Source organism: Hyalella azteca, unplaced genomic scaffold (genome assembly GCF_000764305.2).
Source record: "Hyalella azteca isolate HAZT.00-mixed unplaced genomic scaffold, Hazt_2.0.2 contig14211, whole genome shotgun sequence".
NCBI classification, from domain to species: Eukaryota; Metazoa; Arthropoda; class Malacostraca; order Amphipoda; family Hyalellidae; genus Hyalella; species Hyalella azteca.
In genome coordinates, this window is record NW_025944103.1 from 234,080 (window position 1) to 259,087 (window position 25,008).

The following is a 25,008-nucleotide window of genomic DNA, read 5'->3' on the forward strand; positions in this document are numbered from 1 at the left end:
CTAATTATAAATAGGAAATTACGTTGCAGACATGACTTTCATGGACTTCTCGTGGAAATGAATCCTTAATTGTTGAATTCTGACCATGTCAGAATTGGTGGGTGTAGTTGAATGCAGCAGGTGACTCAGGGTCTTGTAAAGTTCAGTGATTAGGTAAGTGTCTAGGATTGGTCAATCGAGATGTCGGTGATACGCGAGAAAAGCTTGAAAAGGATCAATGGCATCGAAAATGAAACCACCGAACACCCTGACCATGATTATAATCTAAAGACATCCTACCAGCTGCCTTATAACTCATACCACCCCACCGACATGTCCTACCAACTGCCTGACATCGTGAAATCTGCTAATCATTTTGGAGTCAACAAGTCTGGCCTTACGAAGTCTAGCCCTGATCTCAGCTATGACGGCTTCACGTCAAGCATGTCACAGTTTTCAGTTAAGAACTTGAGACCTAAAGCTCAAGTCCAGGAACCTAAACAGAACTCTGGTTACACCGACTCGTCTATTTCGCCTCGCCAAGAAATTTACAACTGCAGCAGAACGAACGGCTCGTCGTTGCGTGCTGATACTTTGTATATCAGCGAACAGGACGAACCCTCAATGGTTGAGGGTAAGTTTGAGGAGCAGGATGAAAAAGGGTATACTATGGTTAACGGCCGGGCATCCTTCTCTCCTTCTGCACAACAAGGTTTTCCCATAGGGAAGGAATCCCCATCTGGAGACGAGGACTACCCAACTTCTACTGGAATGCAAAGATGGTCAACAAACCTCTCTCCATCTGGGACACAGGACTACCCAAAACCAACTGAGATACAAAGATGGCGGGAAGACCCTGATTCGCTGCCCCGTTCCTGCTCCAGTTCGGACTTTGGCGAATACGCGAGTAACTCCAACCTGGACACCGACACCTTCTCGCGGACAGCCCGATGCTACCACTGGAACCTGTCCTCGTCCATCTCGGACTTGAGTTCCATCACCAAGATGCTGGACGACGGAGGACATGTCCAGGTGAGGACCAGTTCCTCCGTGTGCGACCTACCCAGCTGGAGGGGTGACCCCGCTGATGGTCCCCAGAGGGCCTCTACGACGGGAGAAAGGGGCCCCACGGGCATGTCGTGTGGAGCGCGTACCTCATACATGGCCTGGGCCGCTGCACTCGACCAAGAGGACTTGATGGACAGCCTTCCTTCTATGGCCACCAGTGAGTATCTCTCAGTTCAGTTTGATTCTTAATTGGCTCTTACCTATATTGATTAATAATTATCATCTCTATTAAGTAGTTAATAATTGATAAGTATCATTTATTATCAAGGTCAGCATTTACCTGCAGTGGCATGTATGAAAGACTGAGTTGTCTAAGGACTGGAATGAATGACGTAGGTACCGCAGGTCCCGCAGGCACTGCAGGTACCGCAGGTCCCGCAGGTCCCGCAGGTACCGCAGGCACCGCAGGTCTCGCAGGCACCGCAGGTCTCGCAAGCTCCGCAGGTCCCACAGGCACCGCAGGTCCCGCAGGTACCGCAGGTTCAGGTCACCTGGCACGCGGGCGACCAAACGAGCGACGTCGAGTAACGGAACGTGACGCTACGCTGCTGCTGCTGCTGGTGCTGCTGCTGCTGGTGCTGCTGCTGCGGCTGCTGGTGCTGCTGCTGCTGCTGCTGCTGTGCTGCTGCCGCAGCTAGCTAGAGAAAGTTGCTTGCGGTGCCACGCGTGACTCAACGGCTGCTTAACGACACGCGTCCGTGTACGTGTACGCCGTGTACGTGTACGCCGTGTACGTGTACGCCGTGTACGTGTACGCCGTGTACGTGTACGCCGTGTACGTGGATGCTGTGTACGTTTACACAGCTTACATTCTGGGCACATACACAGTGCACATGTATGCGGAAGTATGGCGCACAAAAATTCTCAATAAAACTCGAGGCGTGTATCTTGTAACATCGTAAGTAGACTTTTGCGAACGCAAATTTAAATAATAACCCAAGCAAACGTTAGATATTTTATCACAAGGCATATACAAACTCTTACATTGAATTAAATTTTTTAAAATTTAATGTAGGTAAAAAATGAATTATGTTATAGTTTCCTACCAGTAAGAAACCCGTATATACTGGTTACATTTATGATGTATACCAACCCGCTCATTGAGTGATATTTTCAAATTGTAATTAAGATTCGAACCGTTATTCAGGGTACAAAACTTAGTCTCTTTAGATTCGAACCGTTATTCAGGGTACAAAACTTAGTTTCTTTAGATTCGATCCGTTATTCAGGGTACAGAACTTAGTTCCTTTAGATTCGATCCGTTATTCAGGGTACCGGTACAGAACTTAGTTCCTTTAGATTCGATCCGTTATTCAGGGTACCGGTACAGAACTTAGTTCCTTTAGATTCGAACCTTTATTCAGGGTACAGAACTTAGTTCTTTTAGATTCGAATCTTTATTCAGGTACAAAATTCAGTTCCTAAGTTCTTCATGCTACTACGCAGAGGGCTAAGAGCAGTAAAGTAGCGAGCACACTAGCTGGCTGATAGCAGGAGTTTTATCGCATGATAACGATAACAACATCGTCGTTACTGATGTACTGCCCTGAGAACCTCTATAGCGTCAGTGTAACATTTGTGTTGCCAGCGGATTGTGTCGAGCATTACAGTTTTAACGGGCGATTGTGATTACTCCGTTTACCTGAAGTGTTTTTTGTTACTCTGAATGTTAGAAGAAATGGTTTCATAGTTCACATTCGAGGTAAGACAGTGAAGCGTGTATTGTGAAACAGAACACAGTGATTTTCTTGTGACTGTTGTGAAGATTCTATCAGCGTTGTCTTCCTAGAAGGCATGAAGCCCCGAAGGGGTAGGGGTTATGCCCCAACAGGCGTTGGGCGAAATGCTAATCCTGCAGGGGGAGAGGAAGCGTCAGGACCTGCGCCTCCTCCATTCGTTGGGCGATACCGGCCTCGCCAGCGGGGTCGTCCTCCTCCACCAATGCCACCATCTGAAGGTCCGCCACCGCGTCTGCGTCGTAGGACCACCAGTTTAGGTAGGGTGGGAAGCGGACGTGACAGGGGTGGGCATCCAATGTTCCCAGCGGAGTACCCAGGATTCTCAGAAGACGTCCCTCATGTAGTTCCTCGACCCCGACGGCAGTCACAAAATTTGTCTTTGAAGAAGTTCTTTGGTTTTGACAAAAGTAGCTCGCCGCAACCAGAACCTAACCCATTGCGTAGTAATTCTATGACTCTACCTCGAGGTGCAGTTATCATGCCTGTTGATGAACCTTCGCCACCCACAAGACGTACGAGAGTTCGATCGAAGTCTTTGACGAGGATAAGACCAGCTCATTCACCAAAAAGCAGAAATATTCCCAACGAGTGTGCCACAGAAGTCATGACATCACCCAATGTGCCAGTCCAAACTTTCCCTACTTTTCACGCGTCCAACGATTTCCTCGGTCAAAATGCAACCGATGTTCCTCACGAAGCGAAAAGAAGAATGTCCTTAAGAGAAATCGATATGGAGAAAGTTGACCCGCTTGACAAAGGTACGGGCCAGAGGCGCAAAGCTAAACAAGGTAGACTCTTAATCGGTCGCAGTCACCAGAAGTTGCCAACGCATGAGCACCAAAGCAGTGGATCACCTAAAATGGTCAGGCGTCGCTCCTACGAAAACATGATTCAAGAGTTCATCTCAGACTCGGACGAACCGACAGACCAGAACCTCACAAACAAAAAACGTTTTAGATCAAGTACTGACCTTTTGAAGTCTTTGGAAGCTGCCGAGATGAAGCCGATGAATTCAAGAGTTAAAAGTAAATCGATGAAAATATTATCAGTGCACGAGATATCGTTCACTGACGAATGTGGCGAAGTGAGGCGTAGCATCTCTCGCAAGAAAACAAATTCCACCCACGAAGTATTGGTTGCTCGTCCTCAATTGGAGTCACGAAGCTTACACGACCTAGAGCTGCTCGACAATGTTCACAAGACCGAACGAAAACGAAGTCAACCAAACGATCAGGATGAGAATCAGTCAGAAATAAATTCACCACTCCAGGTGTCATCATCAGTGAAAAAAGCAAAACTCAAGAGGAATAAGACCGACCCTTCTATGATGGACCAAGAAATAGATCTCCGAAGCAACGAGCAGCTCATTGACGAGGACGGTACGCCGTTGAGGGTAAAGAATAGTTTGAGTAGCAGTTATTCGTCCAATGATAAGTCACCAGACGAACCATCACATTACATACAAACTTACGTGCCCTTAAGAAGTTCAGGAAGCGCTTCCAATATTACTGGGCGACACAAATCCCCAGCAAGGGAAACCAAAAACCTCTCTGACAAAAATGCATTTGGTTTCAAATCTTCCTCAAAATCGAAGAAGTCCAATTCTGGACTAAATGAAAATAATAAAGCTGAAATTGAGGAACCAAGGCCCCTTTACAGACATCGATCAATTCCTTTGTCTGTATTGAACCACGTCGTCAACGAACCCTGGCAAGAAACTCTCGAGAAACACAAGCGTATGAGTCAACACGACCTCCAATATGAGACGAGCGAGCAATTGACTCAGAATCAACTATGTGGCACCGATGTCCTCCAGCAAGCAAAAAGTGGCATAGACATCGTCAGTCCACCACACCCTGAAGCCGATAACGGAAATCCACCGCACCCTGACGTAGATATGGTCAGTCCATCGCACTCTGATGTCTACACCGCTCAACCTCTGCATTATGATTCTGAGATCGTCGACGAGTTTCTACCTGGAGCTGATGTGGTATCCTCAACTCATCTCCAAAATGAGCATTTTGATGAAATAACCCCACCTATAGTTCTGGAAGGATCGCGCAAGTTCGATAATGAAGGATTAAAATTGAAACATACATCCGGCATGAAAGAAAAAACAAAAACTTATTTGAGGGAATATGCAAAGCCAGCTGAACCATCAGCCTCAATCCAACACAAGCCGTCGCTTTCAGGTTTGCCGCTCGACTCACACGATTTTGAGAAAGGAGAAGTTTCGAAAAGTTTGTCGGCGGAAAACCAAAATTCAATAACGAGTTCACAACATGGGGATAACTATGCGAGGCGTCACCAGAAAATCAGCACATCTTCTGAGTCGAGCAACGAAAAGTCTGATACACTATATCCATTATCAAATTCACAATATGAAGTAGGTCCTTCATATTCCTTATCTGATAGGACTGAAAAGAAACAGCCCGTAAGGCTTATCGTTTTGAGTGACTGTATACGAGCATCCGGTGAAGTAAGAAGTGACATTCATCTCGAAGAAGTAGACAATATTCATCAAGAAAAATCATCTGCATCAGGCTACCAATCGGATAATCGAGAAAAGGGTGGGTATACTAATGACAGAACCGAAATAGAAACACAAGCTGAACCAAATAAAGCTTTTCATATCCGCTCATCTGCCACTGAAAAGCCATCTAAGTCCCCTCGTTTACAGCTTTCAAACGAGTCTAACTCTTCTGAGCAGACACCAGTTATCGAGATGAACGCTCATGCGCCACGTAAAAAGAGAAAATCTCTCCGTAAAGACCAGCACCACAATAAAAGAATTTCCAAATCCGAAAATTGCCCTGAAATTACGCCAACTGGTGATAGTCAAATCTCTGGCATTGGAGAAAAGAAAGTCAAAGAATTACGCGATGATGAAAGTAAGGCACGATGTTTTGAAATGTCGAAAAATGAAAAGGATAAGCAGACGGTAAAGTCGAGTCTGAATATGCATGAGAGTGCACCTAGCAAGTTACCTCAAACGTTAAAGCAAGACGAGGAAAGTGAGCCGAGCCGTTTGAAAACGAAGAATGAGAAAAGGGATAGCTTGAGGGCGAAGAAGAAGGTGAAATCGCAATCAAATATTCAGGGTGTGAAATGTGATGAGACGCCACATCCTTCCTGTGTTAATGGTTCTCGAGGAAGGCAGGCAACACTCACGAAGCCCCAAGCGGATGAAAGCGCGGACTCAAACGACGTAAAAGGGCGACACGGAGAACAAAACTTGACCAAATATAAATTAAAGTCAATCAAATCTAGAGAAAACTTAGACGACTCGATCAATGATGATTGGAATTTGTTAGATGTCAACAATCGCAATACAAACATTCAAGTACGAAATAAATGTCAGAAATCAAATGATATCAGTCGGCACTTGACGGCAAGTGATAAGCAGCATGGAGTTGATAACCTGCCTATGATGGATAATAGATCGCACTTTAACAATGATACACATTCCAAAGATGATAGCTTGCCAATGGAAGATATTGATTTAAACTTGGACAATGCCGAGTATTTTGAAGATGATAAACGGCTCAAGTTAGACCACGACCAGCACTCATTATACAACAATGACGATGGGGCCTATGATGAAACCAACTACCCGCAATTTAGCAATAATGAAAAATGCGAGAGTGATGAGCTACGTCAGATTGACAGAAATTCAAACTCAATGAGCGATGATGAACATTTCGAAGTTGACAACCAGCGGCGCATTGGCGAAAACCACGAATACCTTGTCAAAGAATCGCATGGCTTGGCAGTTAAGCCCCGCGGAGGATCATTTAAAAATCGGCATGTGGCGAACGAAGGCAAACAATTGATAAAAGGTGGCAGTCACTCTGTGAGAGATCCTGCGGGCTTGGCAGATAAGCACTACCGCGGATCATACATCGATCGGTCATCGGTAAGTGGTAACAGTCATTCTGTAAATGCCGAACGTAATTTTACGAAGAATGTCCGTCATTCTGCTGTTGAAAATGGACATTTGGTGCCACACAACAAGACTTTGTCAGACTGCGACCGACGTTCAGAAGAAAAAAATCAGCGTTTGGCTGACGACAAGACGAACCGTAATAGCAAGCCATTGATGGCTGGGTCTTCCGGGATCTCGAATGGCCATAGTGCATCCATTGTTGCGACCGAAATGCCTCTGACGAGGCATAACGATCTCTCGGCGGAACAAGAAAATAGGTTTGGGTTAATGCAAACTGTTGCTGCCAAAAACGGTAATAGACGCACGGCAAGTGCAAGGGAGTATAAAGCTAGGAAGAAAGAGCAGAGAGATCGAAGGTTTGCTGGTGGTAGGCCCGTGAATGAGATAAACATTGATACAGCTATTGAAATGCGAGAAGCAAATGAGCTAAAGCAGCGGCAGGACATTACTGATTCAGGTGTTCTCTACGGACGTCGAAATTCTTCAGGATATTCGGAGGATACTACAAGTAACGATAAAACGCGCCCACTTACTGGCCTCATGCCTACAACGGACAATGGCAAGCGGGTTGGTGCTGTTGAAAAACAGCATCTTCCTACACCGGAATATCGCGATAGGCCTTCAGTTGATGTGCCAAAGAAAATGGAAGCTGGTGACGTAGATGATGAAGCTAATTCCTCTGGAAGCGATACGGAAAACTCTGATACATCAGGGGAAGAAAGAAAGGGTCTTGGCTTCAAGGCAAAGTTCTTACGTATGATAAAGAAGCTCAGACCCGGATCAGAGACAAGTAGCAGTTCAGATGACTCGAGTAACGATGAAGAGGAAGACGATTGTGGTCTTCAAAGAAGCAAGTCAATGAGTCAGGTGGACATGAGGACCGGAAGAGAAACCGTTAAAAGCAAGTCTGTTCGGCCCCCAACCGACATAGAGATGGAGTTTACAAAGTCTGCCATTCAAATGCGTAATGTGTTCAGTCGCGTTAGGAGCAGGAGCTTCAGTAATGTTGCTCCACGTACTGATACAGCAACTTCAGTGTCACAAAAATCAAGTGAAGGGAAAAATAAAAGTAAATTTCATCGGTCGATGGAGAAGTTTTTTCAGAGACAGGCGACGTCAAGTGAGTCTTCTGAGGACGATTCTTCAAATGAGACAGACAAAGATTCGAGTGACGATGATTCGGACGAGTCAGAAAACATTGATGATCCCAAGTCCACGGGCTTAATTAAGTCTTCGACTTCAGTCCAGAAGGAGAAGATTAATGAGAACCCCGTTGGCCGATTCGTTAGTCCAGCTCGCACCCTGCACGCTCGAAACGCTACGGACGGATCTTCCATTGAGAGTTCCCCAAAACCACGCCTCAAGAGGCTGGGTTCCATCAAGAACTTGCTTTCTAAATTGAAAATAAAAGCGAAGAAATCTGAAACTAGCAGCACCGGCAGCTCTGAAGACGATTCATCTGAAGAAGATTCATCTGATGAGAAATCATCCAACTCAAAGTCTTCTGTGGAACAACAACAGGAAATCCAATTGAAAGAAGCTTCAGGTGAATATAACCTTGCAAAACGTCGAGGAGCAATGTGTGAAGGAGCGTCCTTGTCAACACAGGAGCACCTTCAGTTTGAGCGAAAACAATCCCCGTCCTATGGTGGCCGATTAGCGTCATCAAAAAACCAAGCTGACGCTGCCCAGAACATTGGAGCCAGAGACCAAATGAATGCCCCACAACGTCGAACTTCGTCATACAACGACTCCACTCGAAGAATTGAAAAATCTCAGAGAGAAGTGACTCGCGATTCTTCCATAAAACAACATTTATCGGACACTTCCTTCCCTCACAAGGATGAGAGAATTGAGAATGATTTGTCCCAGGATCCTTCCACTGACCGATCTTCCTCGAGCCAATCATCGATTCATGATGAACTGATCGTGCAACATGATGTGTTGGACGACAGATATGGAGACCAAGCTTCCACGAGACAGTACTCCTCGACTCGGGACGAAGAGAACGCTGGAACTGAAACACTGCAATTCGATGGTTCTAGTAACCGAGATTCCCCAAGACAAAACTCGTCCTTTGAAGCAGAGGAACAACAAAACGAAGACTCGTACGATATACGTTTTGGTACTCGAGTTGTCTATCGAAAAGATAACTTGCGAGATGAACTGCCAAAGTCACATTCTGGAATAGAGGATGAAGAAATAATTTGTGACTCCGATGACGTGGATGATAGCTTATCCTCATCTCCTGTCTGTATGGCAGAAGATCATTTACAAAATTTTGCACAAAAACGCCGAGTACCAGAACCTGAATTGGAAACGGAACATCATTATATTAGTCCCACTCAAATTTCTACACGGGCTCAACAACAGCAGAACCAAGTTCAACGACAAGCCACAGAATTCGAGGGTACAATCTCAGCTGATTTAAAGCCTGAAACTGAAAGTGGCCAGTCTGTTAGCGGCACTGACCAATATCATAGGGTGATGCGAGCGAAGTCTTTCAACAGAACATCATCACCAGTTGCATGCGGTTACTCCTCGACAGAAGACAACTCAGCAGAACTACTACCGAACCGCAAAACTTCAGCCTCCAGATCGGAAGATGAACGTGTAGAAAGATCAGCAGGTGATTTCGATTCCTCTTCTCCGAGTGAGCGAGCTGCTCCCGTAAAGGCAGAAAAATCTGACAATTCTAAGGTGATTCAACAAATAGCACCACCGACGGCAGGAAAATTGAAAAAAGTTGAAAAACATGGGAAAGTTACTGCTCAAAACCAAGATGAAATGGAAACTCCGAAGAGCTCTCCCTTGTCAACCGACCACCTTATTGTCTCAGCTTATAAAAGAGCACATGATGAGGATCATGTCAATGCAGAACTTGATGAAACCGCTGAAGCGAAGAACGCAGCTGCCGATAATCTAAAGTCATCTAAAGAAGGCTCCTTCTACTTGAAAAATATGGGAGCCAATAATTACATTGTCCCAAACAAAAGTGTGCAGCAAATACGCCCATTAGTACCTAGAAAACGTTCTCCGTGGGAAAATAACGATGTATCGAAACCAAAAATTATGCGCGAATTGTCAGGTACTACACAAACCAAAATGAAGCTTCCAACTAAAAATGACGTAAAAATTGCTGGGGCGAATAAAATTTCTGCAGCACGTTCTGAGGAATCGGAGATTAAAAGCTGTGATCGAAGCCTAGACTTAATGGATGATGAGGAGCCACCAGTAGAGAAACTGACTTTGCGTTTGGAAATAGAAGACAGTCCAGATAAAATTCGTGAAATATCATCTGAGGTCGGGAAGTTCAAAACTCATCTTGAACAAACCTACTTAGCGGATGACAACTCGCTTGAAGCAGTAGAGATGCACCAAGAAGACACAGAGGAAATAATAGAAGCATCTCTCCTCATGCCGGTTGTATCGGAAACTACCGATGATGAACTAAGAAGGCAAATGAGCTTCCTCCGCTTCATGAATGATCATAAAAACGAAAAGCCCGAATCTAACTCCTCAAGTGACGGATTCGTTTGCAGTGACCTAGACTTCGACACAAAAACCACCCAGGAATTTGAGAAATTGTATCGTGATGCTACAATAGGTCATAAATCTTCTCAATCACCACAAAACAAACATTCTATAACTGACACTAAAAAGGTATACAAAATTATCGAGGACTTGCAGTGGCAAAAATCAGACGAGCATGGAAAAAGAAGAAGAAATGAGAGAGAGTCACCACGCAAGGAAGAGCCCTTGTCTATGCGAGACAATGAGGACAACAAAAAGAGTGTGACTGCAAGAAGGGTTCACAAACCACTTGTGGGGGCGTCTAGTTCCTCTACCGTTAGGTCGCGAGACCGCTCTCCCAGCCACTGGAACTATTCACTTACTTTAACCAAGTCCAGAAGCAGTAGCAGAGCTAGCGGCGAAGAAAACACCACTGGGCTTGACCTAGACACGAGTAAGAGAAGCCTACATACGAGCTACTCCTCATCTACCACCGAATATCCAAGAAGCCGCTTCCAACTGGTCCCAGTTCGTCAGACAAACAGGCACACCGGGTCAGCGCTCTCGAACTCAAAGCTGAATACTGCAGGTGTAGACGAAAAAAGGTCTAATACTTCAAGTCGAAGTAGCAGTAAAGTTGAAATACCTCGCGAAAATGGATCAAAAGTTAACAAGCCCGTTACGCCTCTCATTCCCCAAGAGTCGCGAATGCCGGATGAGATCCCCGTTACCAATGAGTTCATCATTACCGATAGTGCGAGTGGAGAAATAAAACGTGTGGTAGAGGCGTCTTCTGGAACTATGAAGACCGATAATCCGAAGAAAATATCACACAAGCCTTCTTATACAGCGGAATGTAGGCTTGGGGATAGTCGGTCACCTGTCACGTCATCGCAAACACGAAACAAAAGCGATCTAACAAAATTTATGAACTCATTCGCGACATCTGAACCAGACGCGACCCTCAACAAACTTGATGCATTGAAGCCGAAAGAAGGAACTTTCGCACAGAATAAATTCGAACATCAAAATTCGAAAAAGTCTCTGGAAAAACCTATCCCTATCCATGTCCCTCAGTCCAGTCTAGAATTTAGAGGCGGGAACATGGAATTAAATGAACGAAAGTCGTCTAGATTAAACTCAAACAAAGTTCAAGGCTATAAGCTCAGGCAGCAAAACGAGCCAGAAATTTCTTCCGTGAATTGCAGTTCGGTCATAGAATTTCAGAGAAACCACAGAAAAGAATTCGATGACTATTCTGTTCTTCCATCTATGAGAGAAACATTTCAAAACCGCACAACTGCATCACAAATATCAAAGCTGCTAATTCCTACACCCTATATAGGGAAAAGATCTACAGGTACTGAAAAGACACCTTCAAGCAACGACTTGGAAAATGCTCATGTGCAGCACAGCTTTTCCGAAAACTCTGATGAAGACCCTGAGCAGCACAATTATTCAAACAGCTCGGGAGAATCATCCAAGCTCGATACATTGGCCACGAGCTTTAAAAACGTCAATCTGTCGCCCAAACCACTCGTCAGTTCTGAAGAAGTACACACCACTTCTATGCTTTCCGCCAACTCTGAGATAATCCTACCAACACCCTCCGCCAGCACTGTAAAGGTCCACTCTCTTCCTTCACCTACCAAAAACTCTAAAATATCCTCATGGATGATGGAGACACTGAATGAATGTGCTGATAGTTGGGAACCTTCCTTCTCCGTTTCATTTGAGAGCGAAAAGCCGACTGAATCCATATTCAGCAAGGAAGAGATCACCGTAGCTGAGAATTGTAAAGAAAATAATGATGCAACATCAACAGTTGAAACAAAGCATGAGGAGCCGGGTGGACACTCGGCAGTTCACTTACCACTACATCCTGTCGAATCGTTAAAAGGAGAAATTAAAAAAGAGAAGACATGTACCGAGGAAATGAGAGTCACTGATCAGAGCGATGATCAGCAGAAGTGTGAACTTTTGCTAAAAATCCAGCAGCAAGAAAAAATGCTGGAAGATCAACAGAAAAGACTCGAATTTCTTGAAAATGCAGCGAAGTTGCAAATTTTGTCGACTGTCAGCTCTGCAAACCGTGTTATTGATGATGAAAAAAATCAAGAAACTTCAAAGTTACCACCGTGTGTAAAATTGGCAGATTCAAGTGAAGCATGCAACATGATCACACAACCCACGAGACCTGCGCTGAATGTGAACGCTGAAGATTCAAAACCAAAGGAAAATAAATCCGTTCCCACCGATGCCAAGTCCCAGTTGCCACTGACCTTCATTAAGTCGACATACGCTTCACCGTACGACACCCTTCGTCAGGCTCAGCAGCGTCTACGAGACCATCGCGCACCTCTCAAGTCTAAGGAACTTCTTGCCAAGCACTTCGCCAACCTCAGCCACTCTCAGTCCTCGGGCAGTGTGAATAAAGGCGTTGGAGACATCCCAGCTCATGGAAAAGATGACAAAAAACAAGCATCGAGCGGCCAGAATGAAGGAGTTGACGTCGCCCATGCACCAGGAAAAGATGACGACATAAAACAGGCATCGGGCAGCGGAAGAATGCCCGACAAGCAGACGACATCGAGCGATAACACGGAAGTAAGCGATATCCTGTCATCAAGAGATAAGGTCAACGAGAGGCAAGCTTTGCGCGAGTCAATACCAACTTTCACTTTAACCACGCCACAATCCTTAAAACTGCCCCAAACCTCAACTAGAGCTGGGACTACGCCAGCTTCCCAAACTTCAAGCCCACGGACTAATTCAGTGCCCCAAACGTTTACTGTACCACGGACCACGCCGGTGACCCAAACGTTTACTGTACCACGGACCACATCAGCGTCCCAAACGTTTACTGTACCACGGACCACGCCAGTGCCTCAAACGTTTACTGTACCACGGACCCCGCCAGTGCCTCAAACGTTTGCGGTACCACGGGCAACGCCAGCGTCCCAAACCTCAAGCCCACGGACCACGCCAGTGCCCCAAACAACAAATGTAGTCACTACTGCGGCAGGGCCCCACCCTTTGACCTCCATGTTGCCTGCTACTGAGAAAGCTGGGAAACCGACCACAACAAAGAGATCCAAGTCTGTGCATTGGGGCCAAGGAGCAGCAAAAGCGACGGTAGAAAATGTCTCATCCTCCAGTTCGCCTTCCTCTACCCCGCCGTTGTCACCCACTACCTTCTCTGGCAAATTCAAGGCCAGGCCTGCTGGTCTCGGAGTCCAGGATCCCAATCTTGGCCGCCAGCCACCCAGCCTTGTGTCCATCAAGACTTTGACCATCGAGAGAGAAACGCCCCAAAAAGTCATGCTTATCCCAAGAAGCTTAAACGCCATTAAGGAAACTGAAGGCAACCACTCGGATGCCGCAACCCTACCACCTACTTTGACAGAGGAGGACCTCTCCCCGTCATCGCCCCCTCCTCTTCCCGAAACCTCACCCCCACCCTTACCATCATCAGCCCCACCTTCCTTCCCTCCTTACGCTGGAGGGAAGTTCAGCAAGGCTTAGTATCTTACTGTGTGATTAGTGTTAGTTCTTAAGAGATTTAGTGATAAGATAAACAAGAAGCAGAAATTTATATCACTGGATTAACATCAACCAGATCAAATGTCCCATAAACGTTGGAGTAAAAGCATTTATTCGGAAGCAACAATAAAACCTAAGAAGCTTCGCGCAGATAACGCTTCTTATCACCGCAGCCACACATGTGCACCACGCATGATTCACAACCTTGTTCAACACAAAGTTCAACTTGAGAAGGTCGGAGCATTAATCGAACTTTAAGTTGGAAAGGTCAACCCATTCATTGAAGTTCAAGTTGGAATGAAGAAATTCATCGAAGTTCAAGTTGTAATGATGAAGAAATTAATCAAAATTAAAGTTGAAATGCAGAAATTCTTCGAAGTTAAAGTTAGGAATAAGAAAGAAATTAATCGAAGTTCCGAAGTTCAAGTTGGAATGATGAAGAAATTCATCGAAGTTCAAGTTAGGAAGATGATGCAATTCATCGAAGTGAATGGGGGGTGGTGGACGCTACTTGTTAGTGTTTCCGGCGGAGGGCGCGGCCGCCGTGAGGGGACAACCGCTCAGTGTCCCGCCGGACGCCGTGAGGGTAGGTGGTGCTGCGCTCGCTTGTCAATCCGTTCTATTTATTATGCTGAATCGACAGCAACTACTATTTGTAATTCATATATACATAAATATATAAAATTTCTAATGGAATTTTTACAAAAGAAACTGTGTCGTTTCCGTGATTAATTAAATAATCTTGTTAATTATCCCAGAAATTAGAGCTGAATGGCCATTCAGCTGCGTAGTAATACGCTGGCCTTTCAGGGCCCCGCATGGGGCATGCCATTCAGGGCCCCATTGAGCTTATTAATGAAATAATATTAAAAATAATTATAATATTATTAAATAGTTATTATTAAGCCTCAAACAATTATTAAGGATTTCCAATGCCGTGATATTTTTCTGCACACAATTTCAATTAATTTCGAGCATATACGGGGCAAAATTACATTGCATAATCTGGTGACCTTGGAAATAATTTTTAACCTCAATTAGAATGTAAAATTTCTTGAGTGGGCCAGACTTGGGTCTTAGAGTGGGCCAGACTTGGGTCTTAGAGTGGGCCAGACTCGGGTCTTAGAGTGGACCAATCTTGGGTCTCAGAGTGGGTCAGACTTAAGTCTTAGAGTGGGCCAGACTTGGGTCTTAGAGTGGGCCAGACTTGGGTCTTAGAGTGGGCCAGACTTAAGTCTTAGAGTGGGCCAGACTTAAGTCTTAGAGTGTGCCAGACTTAAGTCTTAGAGTGGGCCAGACTTGGGTCTTAGAGTGGGCCAGACTTGGGTCTTAGAGTGGGCCAGACTTGGGTCTTAGAGTGGGCCAGACTTGGGTCTTAGAGTGGGCCAGACTTGGGTCTTAGAGTGGGCCAGACTTGGGTCTTAGAGTGGGCCAGACTTGGGTCTTAGAGTGGGCCAGACTTGGGTCTTAGAGTGGGCCAGACTTGGGTCTTAGAGTGGGCCAGACTTGGGTCTTAGAGTGGGCCAGACTTGGGTCTTAGAGTGGGCCAGACTTGGGTCTTAGAGTGGGCCAGACTTGGGTCTTAGAGTGGGCCAGACTTGGGTCTTAGAGTGGGCCAGACTTGGGTCTTAGAGTGGGCCAGACTTGGGTCTTAGAGTGGGCCAGACTTGGGTCTTAGAGTGGGCCAGACTTGGGTCTTAGAGTGGGCCAGACTTGGGTCTTAGAGTGGGCCAGACTTGGGTCTTAGAGTGGGCCAGACTTGGGTCTTAGAGTGGGCCAGACTTGGGTCTTAGAGTGGGCCAGACTTGGGTCTTAGAGTGGGCCAGACTTGGGTCTTAGAGTGGGCCAGACTTGGGTCTTAGAGTGGGCCAGACTTGGGTCTTAGAGTGGGCCAGACTTGGGTCTTAGAGTGGGCCAGACTTGGGTCTTAGAGTGGGCCAGACTTGGGTCTTAGAGTGGGCCAGACTTGGGTCTTAGAGTGGGCCAGACTTGGGCCTTGGAGTGGGCCAGACTTGGGTCTTAGAGTGGGCCATACTTAAGTCTTAGAGTGGGCCAGACTTGGGTCTTAGAGTGGGCCAGACTTCCGGGTCTCATGGTGGGCCTGACTTGGGTCTTAGAGTGGGCCAGACTTAAGTCTTAGAGTGGGCCAGACTTAAGTCTTCGATAGTGCATTTATTTGCCATATATTAATGTAATAAGATCATTATTTATTAATGCCATTTATAATTATAATTTTATACAAATTTTCATGAATAAAGTATTTATAACAATATTTTGGGTAAAATTTAGAGTAACGGTTTCAATACCCTTACAATTTTTAGGGTAATTCATTAAACTGCTTGAGATATTCAGGGTAATTTCCCTCCATAAATACCCGAGTTAAACTCTGCATATTCTGCGAGCTCTGCAAACTATGGGTTAGTTTCGAGTGAAAGTTTTTAAATAAATTAGTTTTTCGAGCGATTTAATGCACAATTAAAATAATAATAAAAAATTATTAACAAATTAACCCTGTTAATTAATTATTAATTAATTATTAAATAATAAATTTGTTAATTAACCCTAAAATTATTAACAAATTAGTTAATTAACCTTTTGCTTGCTAGAAACACTCAGTTAAATAAGGCAGGTTTTATCCGAATATCGATGCTTGGCATAAAAGCGTAGCAGTGATACGGTGCTGCGGGTGAGAAAGCGTGTCACTATTTTTATCTTTTGTGCCATTGATGTTTTTGAGTGTGTGAAGGTTTTTTTTGTGTTATGGAAATAAAAACAACGTCGCTCATCGGAAATGATGTGAGCGGAACTTGCTTGTTTCAATTATTATTATTTATAATGATAACATTATTATTATCATAATTAATATTATTATTTATATTCACCATTATTATTATTATTATTATTATTATTATTATTTTTATTGTCAATATTTTAATTATAATATTATCATTAATATTATTTTTCTGATAAGCGATATAAGTAATTCACATTGTACGCAATTATGTACAGCATTGTTGGTTCAAATATTGTTTATGCAGCATTGAATTCTCAATACCATGTGTGCAACATTGTGTTCATATCATTGTGTGTTCAACACAGTGTTGGCAACATTGTGTGTTTTAATAAGATTGTCTGTATAACTTTGATGGTACAACATTTTGTGTACAACAGCATGTGTGTTATGTGTGCAGCATTGTGTTAATGGCGGTATGTGTACGATGCAACAAACCAAACACACAGATAAATAAGCATGAAAATTTGTCACTAGTTAACACATGATTATCAATTTAGCAGGTTAATCTATTGTCTGCACTAACCGTGTCTTTCACAAAGGTTAAGTACGGGATCGCGCGTACCCATTGACCCCGAAATAATAAGTTTGGTTTAAGTTTAGCATTAAGTTGAGTTTAACTGTGCACGAAACATTAAGTTTGGTTTAAGTTTAACATTAAATTAAGTTTAACTGATCACGAAATATTAAGTTACGTTTAAGTTTAACATTAAGTTAAGCTTAACTGACCACGAAATATTAAGTTTAGTTTAAGTTTAACATTAACTTAAGTTTAACTGTATCGGAAATATTAAGTTTACGTAAAGACTTGATTATGTCACTCCTACAATCAGAGAAATGAGTGAGGCTTTGTCCAAATATCGATTCATTTTATGCCCTCGTGCTTGTCATCCTGACCCAGTTTAGCATGGCAATAAGAGCGTATCAGTGCTACGTCCGCTCTCTGCTTGTGGTGTGGATGAGAAAGTGTGTCATTAATTGTACAATATGACTCATTCATTTTTTCTCGATAATTTTCTCATTCACAATATAACACATTCATTTGTCTCATTCAAAATATGACTCATTCAATTTTCTCATTCATTTTCTCGTTTACAATGTGTCACATTCATTTTTCTCATTCATTTTCTTATTTACAATGTGACACATTCATTTTTCTTATTCATTTTCTCATTTACAATGTGACACATTCATTTTTCTTATTCATTTTCTCATTTACAATGTGTCTCGTTAATTTTTATCACTCATTTTGCTCATTCACAATGTGACTCGATCATTCAGTTATCTCATTCATTTTTCTCATTCAAAATATAACTCACTCACTTTTCATTCCCGAACGCATCCCTCTTTTCCCCAGGGAACCGGATGATGTCCCCACCAGAAGATTCCTCCTGTCCAGCGTCCCCGAGCAGTGAATGGGAAGAGGAGGAAGGTGAAGGGGAGGTGGGTGAAGGGTTGTACTACAGAGACTTCATTGACGAGCCTCTGTCTGATGAAGGTGGCAATTTGAACGAGTCTGCTCCTGCACCCCCTTCAACACTTGCCACCATTCACGAAGGGGAAGAGAGTGAAGAGTATGGATATGAATACGAAGAATTAGAAGATAATAATAAAGTTCTTAGAAAAAGATCAGTAAATACCGTTTTTAAAGAAGATATAACAAACGACCGGGAGAATAATTTGAACTTAAATAGGAAAGAAGAGCTACTCGAAGAAGAGGTAGATGGTTTCAACCTCCACGGGTTAAGAGACTCCGATGAACTTCTTCCTAGCAGGACCACGATGTCTGATTTACTCCCCATGGATTGGTTCTTTTCCCCACGCGACACGTCCTCACAAGGGCCTCTTCCTCCTGCCGAAGGACTGACCAATGGACATGAGGAACTGTCTGACGAGGAACAGGTATTCCTCCGCGATGAAAGCTTGATTTTGGCGGAGGAAATTTCGTTGGCCCAGGGACTACCGGCCACTGCCGACATCGGGATGTCCGATGACACGTCGGGATGCAAGTCCGGATTGGAACAAAGCGTTCCCGGTGGGACTTCGAAAGGGGATTTGGTCCCAACAGACCCTGTAATGCCTTTTGGCCCGTCAGGATGCAATTCAAGATTGGCCCCGAGTTTTCAGGACGGGACTTCATTAGGGACTTCGGTCCCAACAGACCCAGGGACTCCTTTTGTAACGTCGGGATGCAAGTCCACATTAGGCTCAGATTTGTCAAGTGGGACTTCAGACGGTATTACGGCCCCAACAGACGCCGAAAAAGCCTTTGGGACTTCAGCATTCAATAAGTCCACTTGCGTGCAAGAGCTGCCAAACTCTCAGTCCACGGTGCGGATAGATTTCAAGACTGACCAGATTTCCAGTTCACAATCCCCGTTCAGTGGAGACTTTAGTGGACCTGAAAGTGGACACCAAGATTCAAGTGGACTGAAGACTGGGCACAAAGAGAGACGAAAGCCTCTGCCACCTGTGCGCAAGTCCTCGCTGCTGTCCACTCCTCGGGACGGGAAGGAAGGTAAGTCTACGTCTGCAATTTTTCTATTTCTCCTGCAGAAATTTATGCGGCCAATGCGTTGCACTTTGCCAATCAAAAGCCGGGCTATCGAAACTTGCCACGTTTCGATACTATCGGCCTGAGTACACGTAGCGGCCTAAGTACACATAGCGGCCTAAGTACACATAGCGTCCTAAGTTCACGTAGCGGCCAATTTCTCGTTTGTTATTGATGGGTTTAGCTTGAAAAGTCGTCAGTGATTGACTGATGAAGTTAGACGTTAAATATTTTTGATCGTACGGCCCCAGTTTAAGGAGCCTTATGACTTTATGATGAGTTCTGGACTTCCTAGTCTCTGGTCACGCTGATGCGCCGCCTTCGTCGTCCTCCGTCTCCGAGTCGTCGCTAGGCAGGTCACCCCGCCCTCGGGTCCCGGATGTAACGTTGGACGTGTTCCGTATATTTGCCCTCCTTTGGGTCAGCTGATGATAAAATACCGCTTGGACGGGGAATATCCAACTTTAGCATTGGTCTAAAATGAGAGATTTTCAATTCTGGTAGGAATAATTGGCAGAAAATACTTCAATGGTCGCCTTGTTCTGCCTTAAAAGTTAGATTTGGGATTCAGGCACGAATAACATTACCGCGAACATTAAAATTTTCCCCTTTGCTACTGAATAGGTAACTCGTAATTTATACTGGAATAATGTTGCATAGAAAAATAGGATTTTTGTGTCGTAATTTAAAATACTGATAGGAAAACTTTGTTATATTATGAAATTTATAACTATTAAATTTCAATTATCCCACGGATTATTAATTATATCTATTATATCCCTTAATTATCTGTTCGTGGAGTGGTTAGCCCTATATTCTGTTGGGATAAAAATAGCGTGAGGATGAAATCCTTTCATTTGATTCTAGCAAAACCACTTGCAATCAATTAAACCAGGAATTTCCTGAATTATCATTTGGTTATTAATCGTTCATTTATGCATTAATTAAATATGATAACAAATTTATTGATGCTGCATAAGCTAATCGAAAACTCGTGCAATTAATTCTTTAATCCCCCGTAATATTTTTGCTTAGTTTTCTATGGCGGTCATAGTTTTCTATGTCGCTGTAGGCTTAGTCGTAGAAAATTATCCCACCGCTCGATTTTCAGGCATGACTGCTTTAAACGCTAAGTACAAATTGCCAATTCGTTCATTTAAGTTTAAATATGTAATGTATAACATTTTTTCATAGGGTGGGAAATATCGTATTATCTTACAATATCAAGTTAACAAATATTATATATTCTAATCGTATATTGCAATATTAAGTTAACAAATTGTTCTGGAAAACATAACAGTATAATATGAAGGTCATTCTTCCTCACTCTATTCGAAGTGAAGGATGAAAATTTAAAACAGTATTTCTCCCTGCGTCGCTTGGCAGGAAGTGAAACTCCTGCACAGCTGTCCCAGCCTCCTGCACAGCTGTCCCAGCCTCCTGCCCAGCTGTCCCAGCCTCCTGCTCCCCCTCCCCTCTTGAACGACAGACGAACTTGTCAGGAAGTCCGTATCCAGCAGCTGAAGGCGGAGCTCAGTTCAAGAAAACAGACAATTCCTGCCAGCAGTGATCAGCTCCCTGCCAGCAGCAGAGTGTCAGCACACGCAGGAAAAATGCCACAGGAGACTGTTGTCGCTGCCAGCAGAGTGCCAGCGCTGGCACGTGACGAGTTCATTGCTGGCACTGCTGACGTCACCGTGAGCTGGACGGCCGGTGATTGGCCAGCCACAGACGGGGCCCCACGCCAGTGTGGCTCCGGCCGTGGTGAAGGGAGGAGTGTGTGTGCTGGTCCTCCGTCGCTCGTGACTCACGACAGTCGCGCCTCTGACATTCCGATGATGCGCGACGAAAACCTCATGAACGAAGCTCGTGTCAGCCATGCTGATAGCGTCGGCAAGTCCATGAGTCTGGACAGAGGCCTGATGGCTGACGATGGTCCTCGTGCTGACGAAGATGTGGGGCTGCTGCAGGGGCTGTGGCGACGAAGCGGACGACGTGTGAACAAACCGAAAATTCCGCCCAAACCCGCGACGTTGACTGCAGCGTCAGCTGTGACGTCATCAACATCAGCAAGTAGCGCAGCTGACAGGGCCTCGCTGTGGCGCAAGTGGCGTCAGGAGGCCAGTGCCCTACTGGGCCGCGGGGGACGAAAAGGGGCCCGAGAACCCTCGCCCCTCAGGCCAAGTGAGCGCCCCACACAGGCAGTGGAGGCCAAAGATTCAGGCCACGCGGTTTCATGGCCGGGTCAAAAAAGCCCCAAAAAGGGTTTTGAGGCCAACAAAATCAATTTTAAGGCCAATGAAATAAATTTTGAGGACTGCGAATCCAATTTCGAGGCCCGAGGAGTCAGTTTTGAGGCCGTAGAGGACAAATATGAGGCCAATTGGGCCCATGAAAAAGGCCCTTCGGGCCCCCTGAGCGAGCGCTACGCACCGTACTGCGTCGGACGCGACAAGCGCGAGGACGCGAGCCCAAAAATCGTCACTCGTCCGCCGCTCCCGACGCTTCACCGCCGCCCGCGGCCGCTGCCCGCCACCGTGGGCGGCGGCGGCCAAATTTGTGACGGCGGCGGCCAAGATGGCGGCGGTGGTGGCTGGAAAAATGGCGTTGGCGGGCTCCAAAACGGCGGGAATTGCGATAAAAATTTCGTATTTGGCGGAAAAAATGGCGTCGGTGGCAATAAAAACGGCGGAAGTGTCTGCATAAACGGCGGAGATGGCGGCCAAAGAAGCGAAAGCGGCGGCCAGAGCGGCGGTGTTCTACAGCCCCGCGGTATCGATTACCACGTCGCTAACCATCACCGTAGTGAAGACTTCATCACCACCACCGCCGCTACACTACACAGCTGCACCACCACCACCACCACCACCACCACCACCACCACCACCACAGTCTGCACCAGCCACCAGTGTGGTGTTGGCAAGTGTAGCTCCAGGGTGCAGTGTACAGCCTTCAGTGTAGAGTGTGATGATGGTGACAGTGTAGTGATAAATGGTGGTGATATTGAAGTATTTAATGGTGGTGATATTGAGGTATATAATGGTGATGATAAAGTGAAGTATAATGGTGATGTCAGTGCAGTGCCACCACAGCACAGCGGCTGTGCCAGTGCAGTGCCTCTCATAGAGACGGATCTGGACACTGGTGCCTCACGACGCCTCACAGGGCCTCACACAGCTCATGTTTTGAGGCCATTACTTAATAATAAATATTTCAGCACATACGACCCTTCTAACCCCCACGACCCCCAAAATTACCGTGACCCCCACGATCTTCATGCGTCCCGTGACCCGACGTCCCCGCGGCCCGCGGGTCTAACGAGCCGTCGTGGGCCCAAATATTCCGTGCGGGAGGTGAAGAGAAGGCGGGAGGGGGTGAGGGGGGACGAAGGGGTGAAAGGGGACGACGAAGGGGGGACGAAGCAGGACGTGACTAACCTGGACGACCTGCACCGCGACCTGCAGAGCCTCGTGTCCGACCTGCGCAGGCCGCCTGACCTGCAACAACAACAACAACAGCAACGACAGCAGCAAACGGACTCGTTGTCCCGGGCCAAGTCCCTGTTGTCCGTGTTAGACCCTGGATCTATCTTAAATGCAACAAGGGTTAGACCCTGGATCTATCTTAAATGCAACAAGGGTTAGACCCTGAAACATGAGCTAGACCCTAACGTAGTGTATGCGTCATGACATGTGTCGCCGTTATCTCAGCGTTATCTTATCAGGACATCTCGTGTGATGTGCTGTGTTGTGTGCTGTGTGTTCAGTGTTGTACTGTGTGCAGTGTGTAGAGTGTTAGGTGTGCTGTGTGACGACCATAAACACAAACTCACTAAACACAAGCTGTGTTTTTCGAAAGGCTACAACACACTATACCCTCTCTCAACCTCTGTATTGTGTACAGTATACAATCCAATACCACGTCCCTTGGTCCCCTCTTTCTAACCTTTTTTAATCCCTCTCTTAACTCCTTTTTCAACCCTACTTTAAACCCCCACTTTCTAACTCATTTTAAGCTCATTCCAACCGATCTTTCTAACCCTCTTACAACACAACTTTCCTTTCCGCTTTGTAACCCTCTTCCAACCTCCCTTCTCTCTAACCCTCTTCCAGCTTCCCATATTTTCTCCCCTTTCCAACCCATTTTTCAGACCAAAAGTCCAAATATCTCATGAGTTGAAAACTGATAAAATAAAAAAAAAAATTCGTTTCTCCCTCCTGCTGAAACTGATAGCTGAAGACTTCTGTTTTCTCTCTGTTGTGTGCTCTGTACCCAAGAAGCAACAGGAATACACCTTTTCATCCCTCTTCCGTTTCCCCTCTTGTCCCCAAGAGTTGAGGGTTGACAGAAATAGACACCCGCGTGCCCGGCTTCTTTTTGTGCCCTTTGCTTGTACCCTCAGCAGCCAGGCTACCCTCGTACGGAAATAGACTTCCCCTCACCCTAGCTTCCCTCACCCTAACTTCCCTCACCCTAGCTTCCCTCACCCTAGCGTCCCTCACCCTAGCTTCCCTCACCCTAGCTTCCCTCACCCTAGCTTCCCTCACCCTAGCTTCCATCACCCTAGTTTCCTCCACCCTAGCTTCCCTCACCCTAGCTTCCCTCACCCTAGTCTAACCGTATTCTCTTCACCCTAGGTAAGTTACCATCACCCTAGCAAAACTCCCCTTACCCTAGGCTAACTTCCCTCGCCCTAGCCAGAGTCATCTCACCCTAGCCTAACTCACCCTAACCTGACTCCCCTCAACCTAGCCCAACTCCCCCTAGCCTCCCTCACCCTAGCCTCCCTCACCCTAGCCTATCACCCTAGCATAACTCCCCCTAGCCTAGCACCCTACCAGCCACAATGCAACACGTGCCTCTCAGGAGATGCAATTCGTCAGTTGTCTACCTGACCTGCTACCAGGATGACATGGTACACAACCAGGTACATGGTACTACCATAGCCACCAGCTGACATAACCACCATCCAGTCTCGGTCATTTTGACCAATATTACAACACTTCTTTCAACTTCACTTCTTCTATGTTTGTTTGTTTGTTTGTTTGTTTGTTTGTCTGCTACAAATTTTATAATCGATATTGAACACACTTCTACCTGTCCAATCTATCTGAAATTTTGCACACTTGCGTAAAGTTGGAGACAATGCATGCATCAATTGACAGAATGAATAATTTCTAAATTTTAATTTTTATATATATACAAAAATTTAAAATCCATTTTTTCAACATTTGAGAATAAAATAAAAAATTCATTGTACATGTGTAACATCGGAGACACTGGATACTTTAGAAGTGTATTTAAAAAGTAATTTCAACGCATATTAGTTTTATGTTAACTTTTCACTGAATCACTAAAAGGTTTGAGAGATTTATATTGAGAGGTATATAGGGTTGAGAGGTATAGAGAGGGTAGAGACGTGTAGTGTTGTGTAAGGTTGAGAGGTATAGAGAGGTGAAGTGGTGTATAAGGTTGAGAGGTATAGAGAGGTGTAGTGGTGTATAATAAGGTTGAGAGGTATAGAGAGGTGTAGTGGTGTACAAGGTTGAGAGGTATAGAGAGGTGTAGTGGTGTATAATAAGGTTGAGAGGTATAGAGAGGAGTAGTGGTGTATAATGAGGTTGAGAGGTATAGAGAGGTGTAGTGGTGTATAAGGTTGAGAGGTATAGAGAGGTGTAGTGGTGTATAAGGTTGAGAGGTATAGAGAGGTATAGTGGTGTATAATAAGGTTGAGGGGTATAGAGAGGTGTAGTGTAGTGGTGTATAATAAGGTTGAGGGGTATAGAGAGGTGTAGTGGTGTATAAGGTTGAGAGGTATAGAGAGGTGTAGTGGTGTATAATAAGGTTGAGAGGTATAGAGAGGTGTAGTGGTGTA

General features: G+C 45.2%; 2 protein-coding genes across 2 annotated transcripts in view; both read left to right on the plus strand.

Moving 5' to 3' along the window:
• Positions 1 to 22,404, plus strand: LOC108675352 (the record flags this gene model as incomplete). The annotated part of the gene is given in 3 exon segments (XM_018163355.2): positions 1 to 1,204; positions 17,937 to 19,097; positions 20,520 to 22,404. Coding segments are annotated over 3 exon segments (4,070 nt in total), but the record flags the coding sequence as incomplete, so codon positions are not given.
• A 1,537-nt stretch (positions 22,405 to 23,941) lies between these two features.
• Positions 23,942 to 25,008, plus strand: part of LOC108675356 (mucin-5AC-like) — an 8,721-nt gene continuing 7,654 nt past the window's right edge. Inside the window, exon 1 of the mRNA XM_018163358.2 lies at positions 23,942 to 24,060. Coding sequence (XP_018018847.1) covers positions 23,980 to 24,060 — 81 coding nt within the window. The 5' untranslated portion in view covers positions 23,942 to 23,979. The remainder of the gene's footprint in view (positions 24,061 to 25,008) is intronic.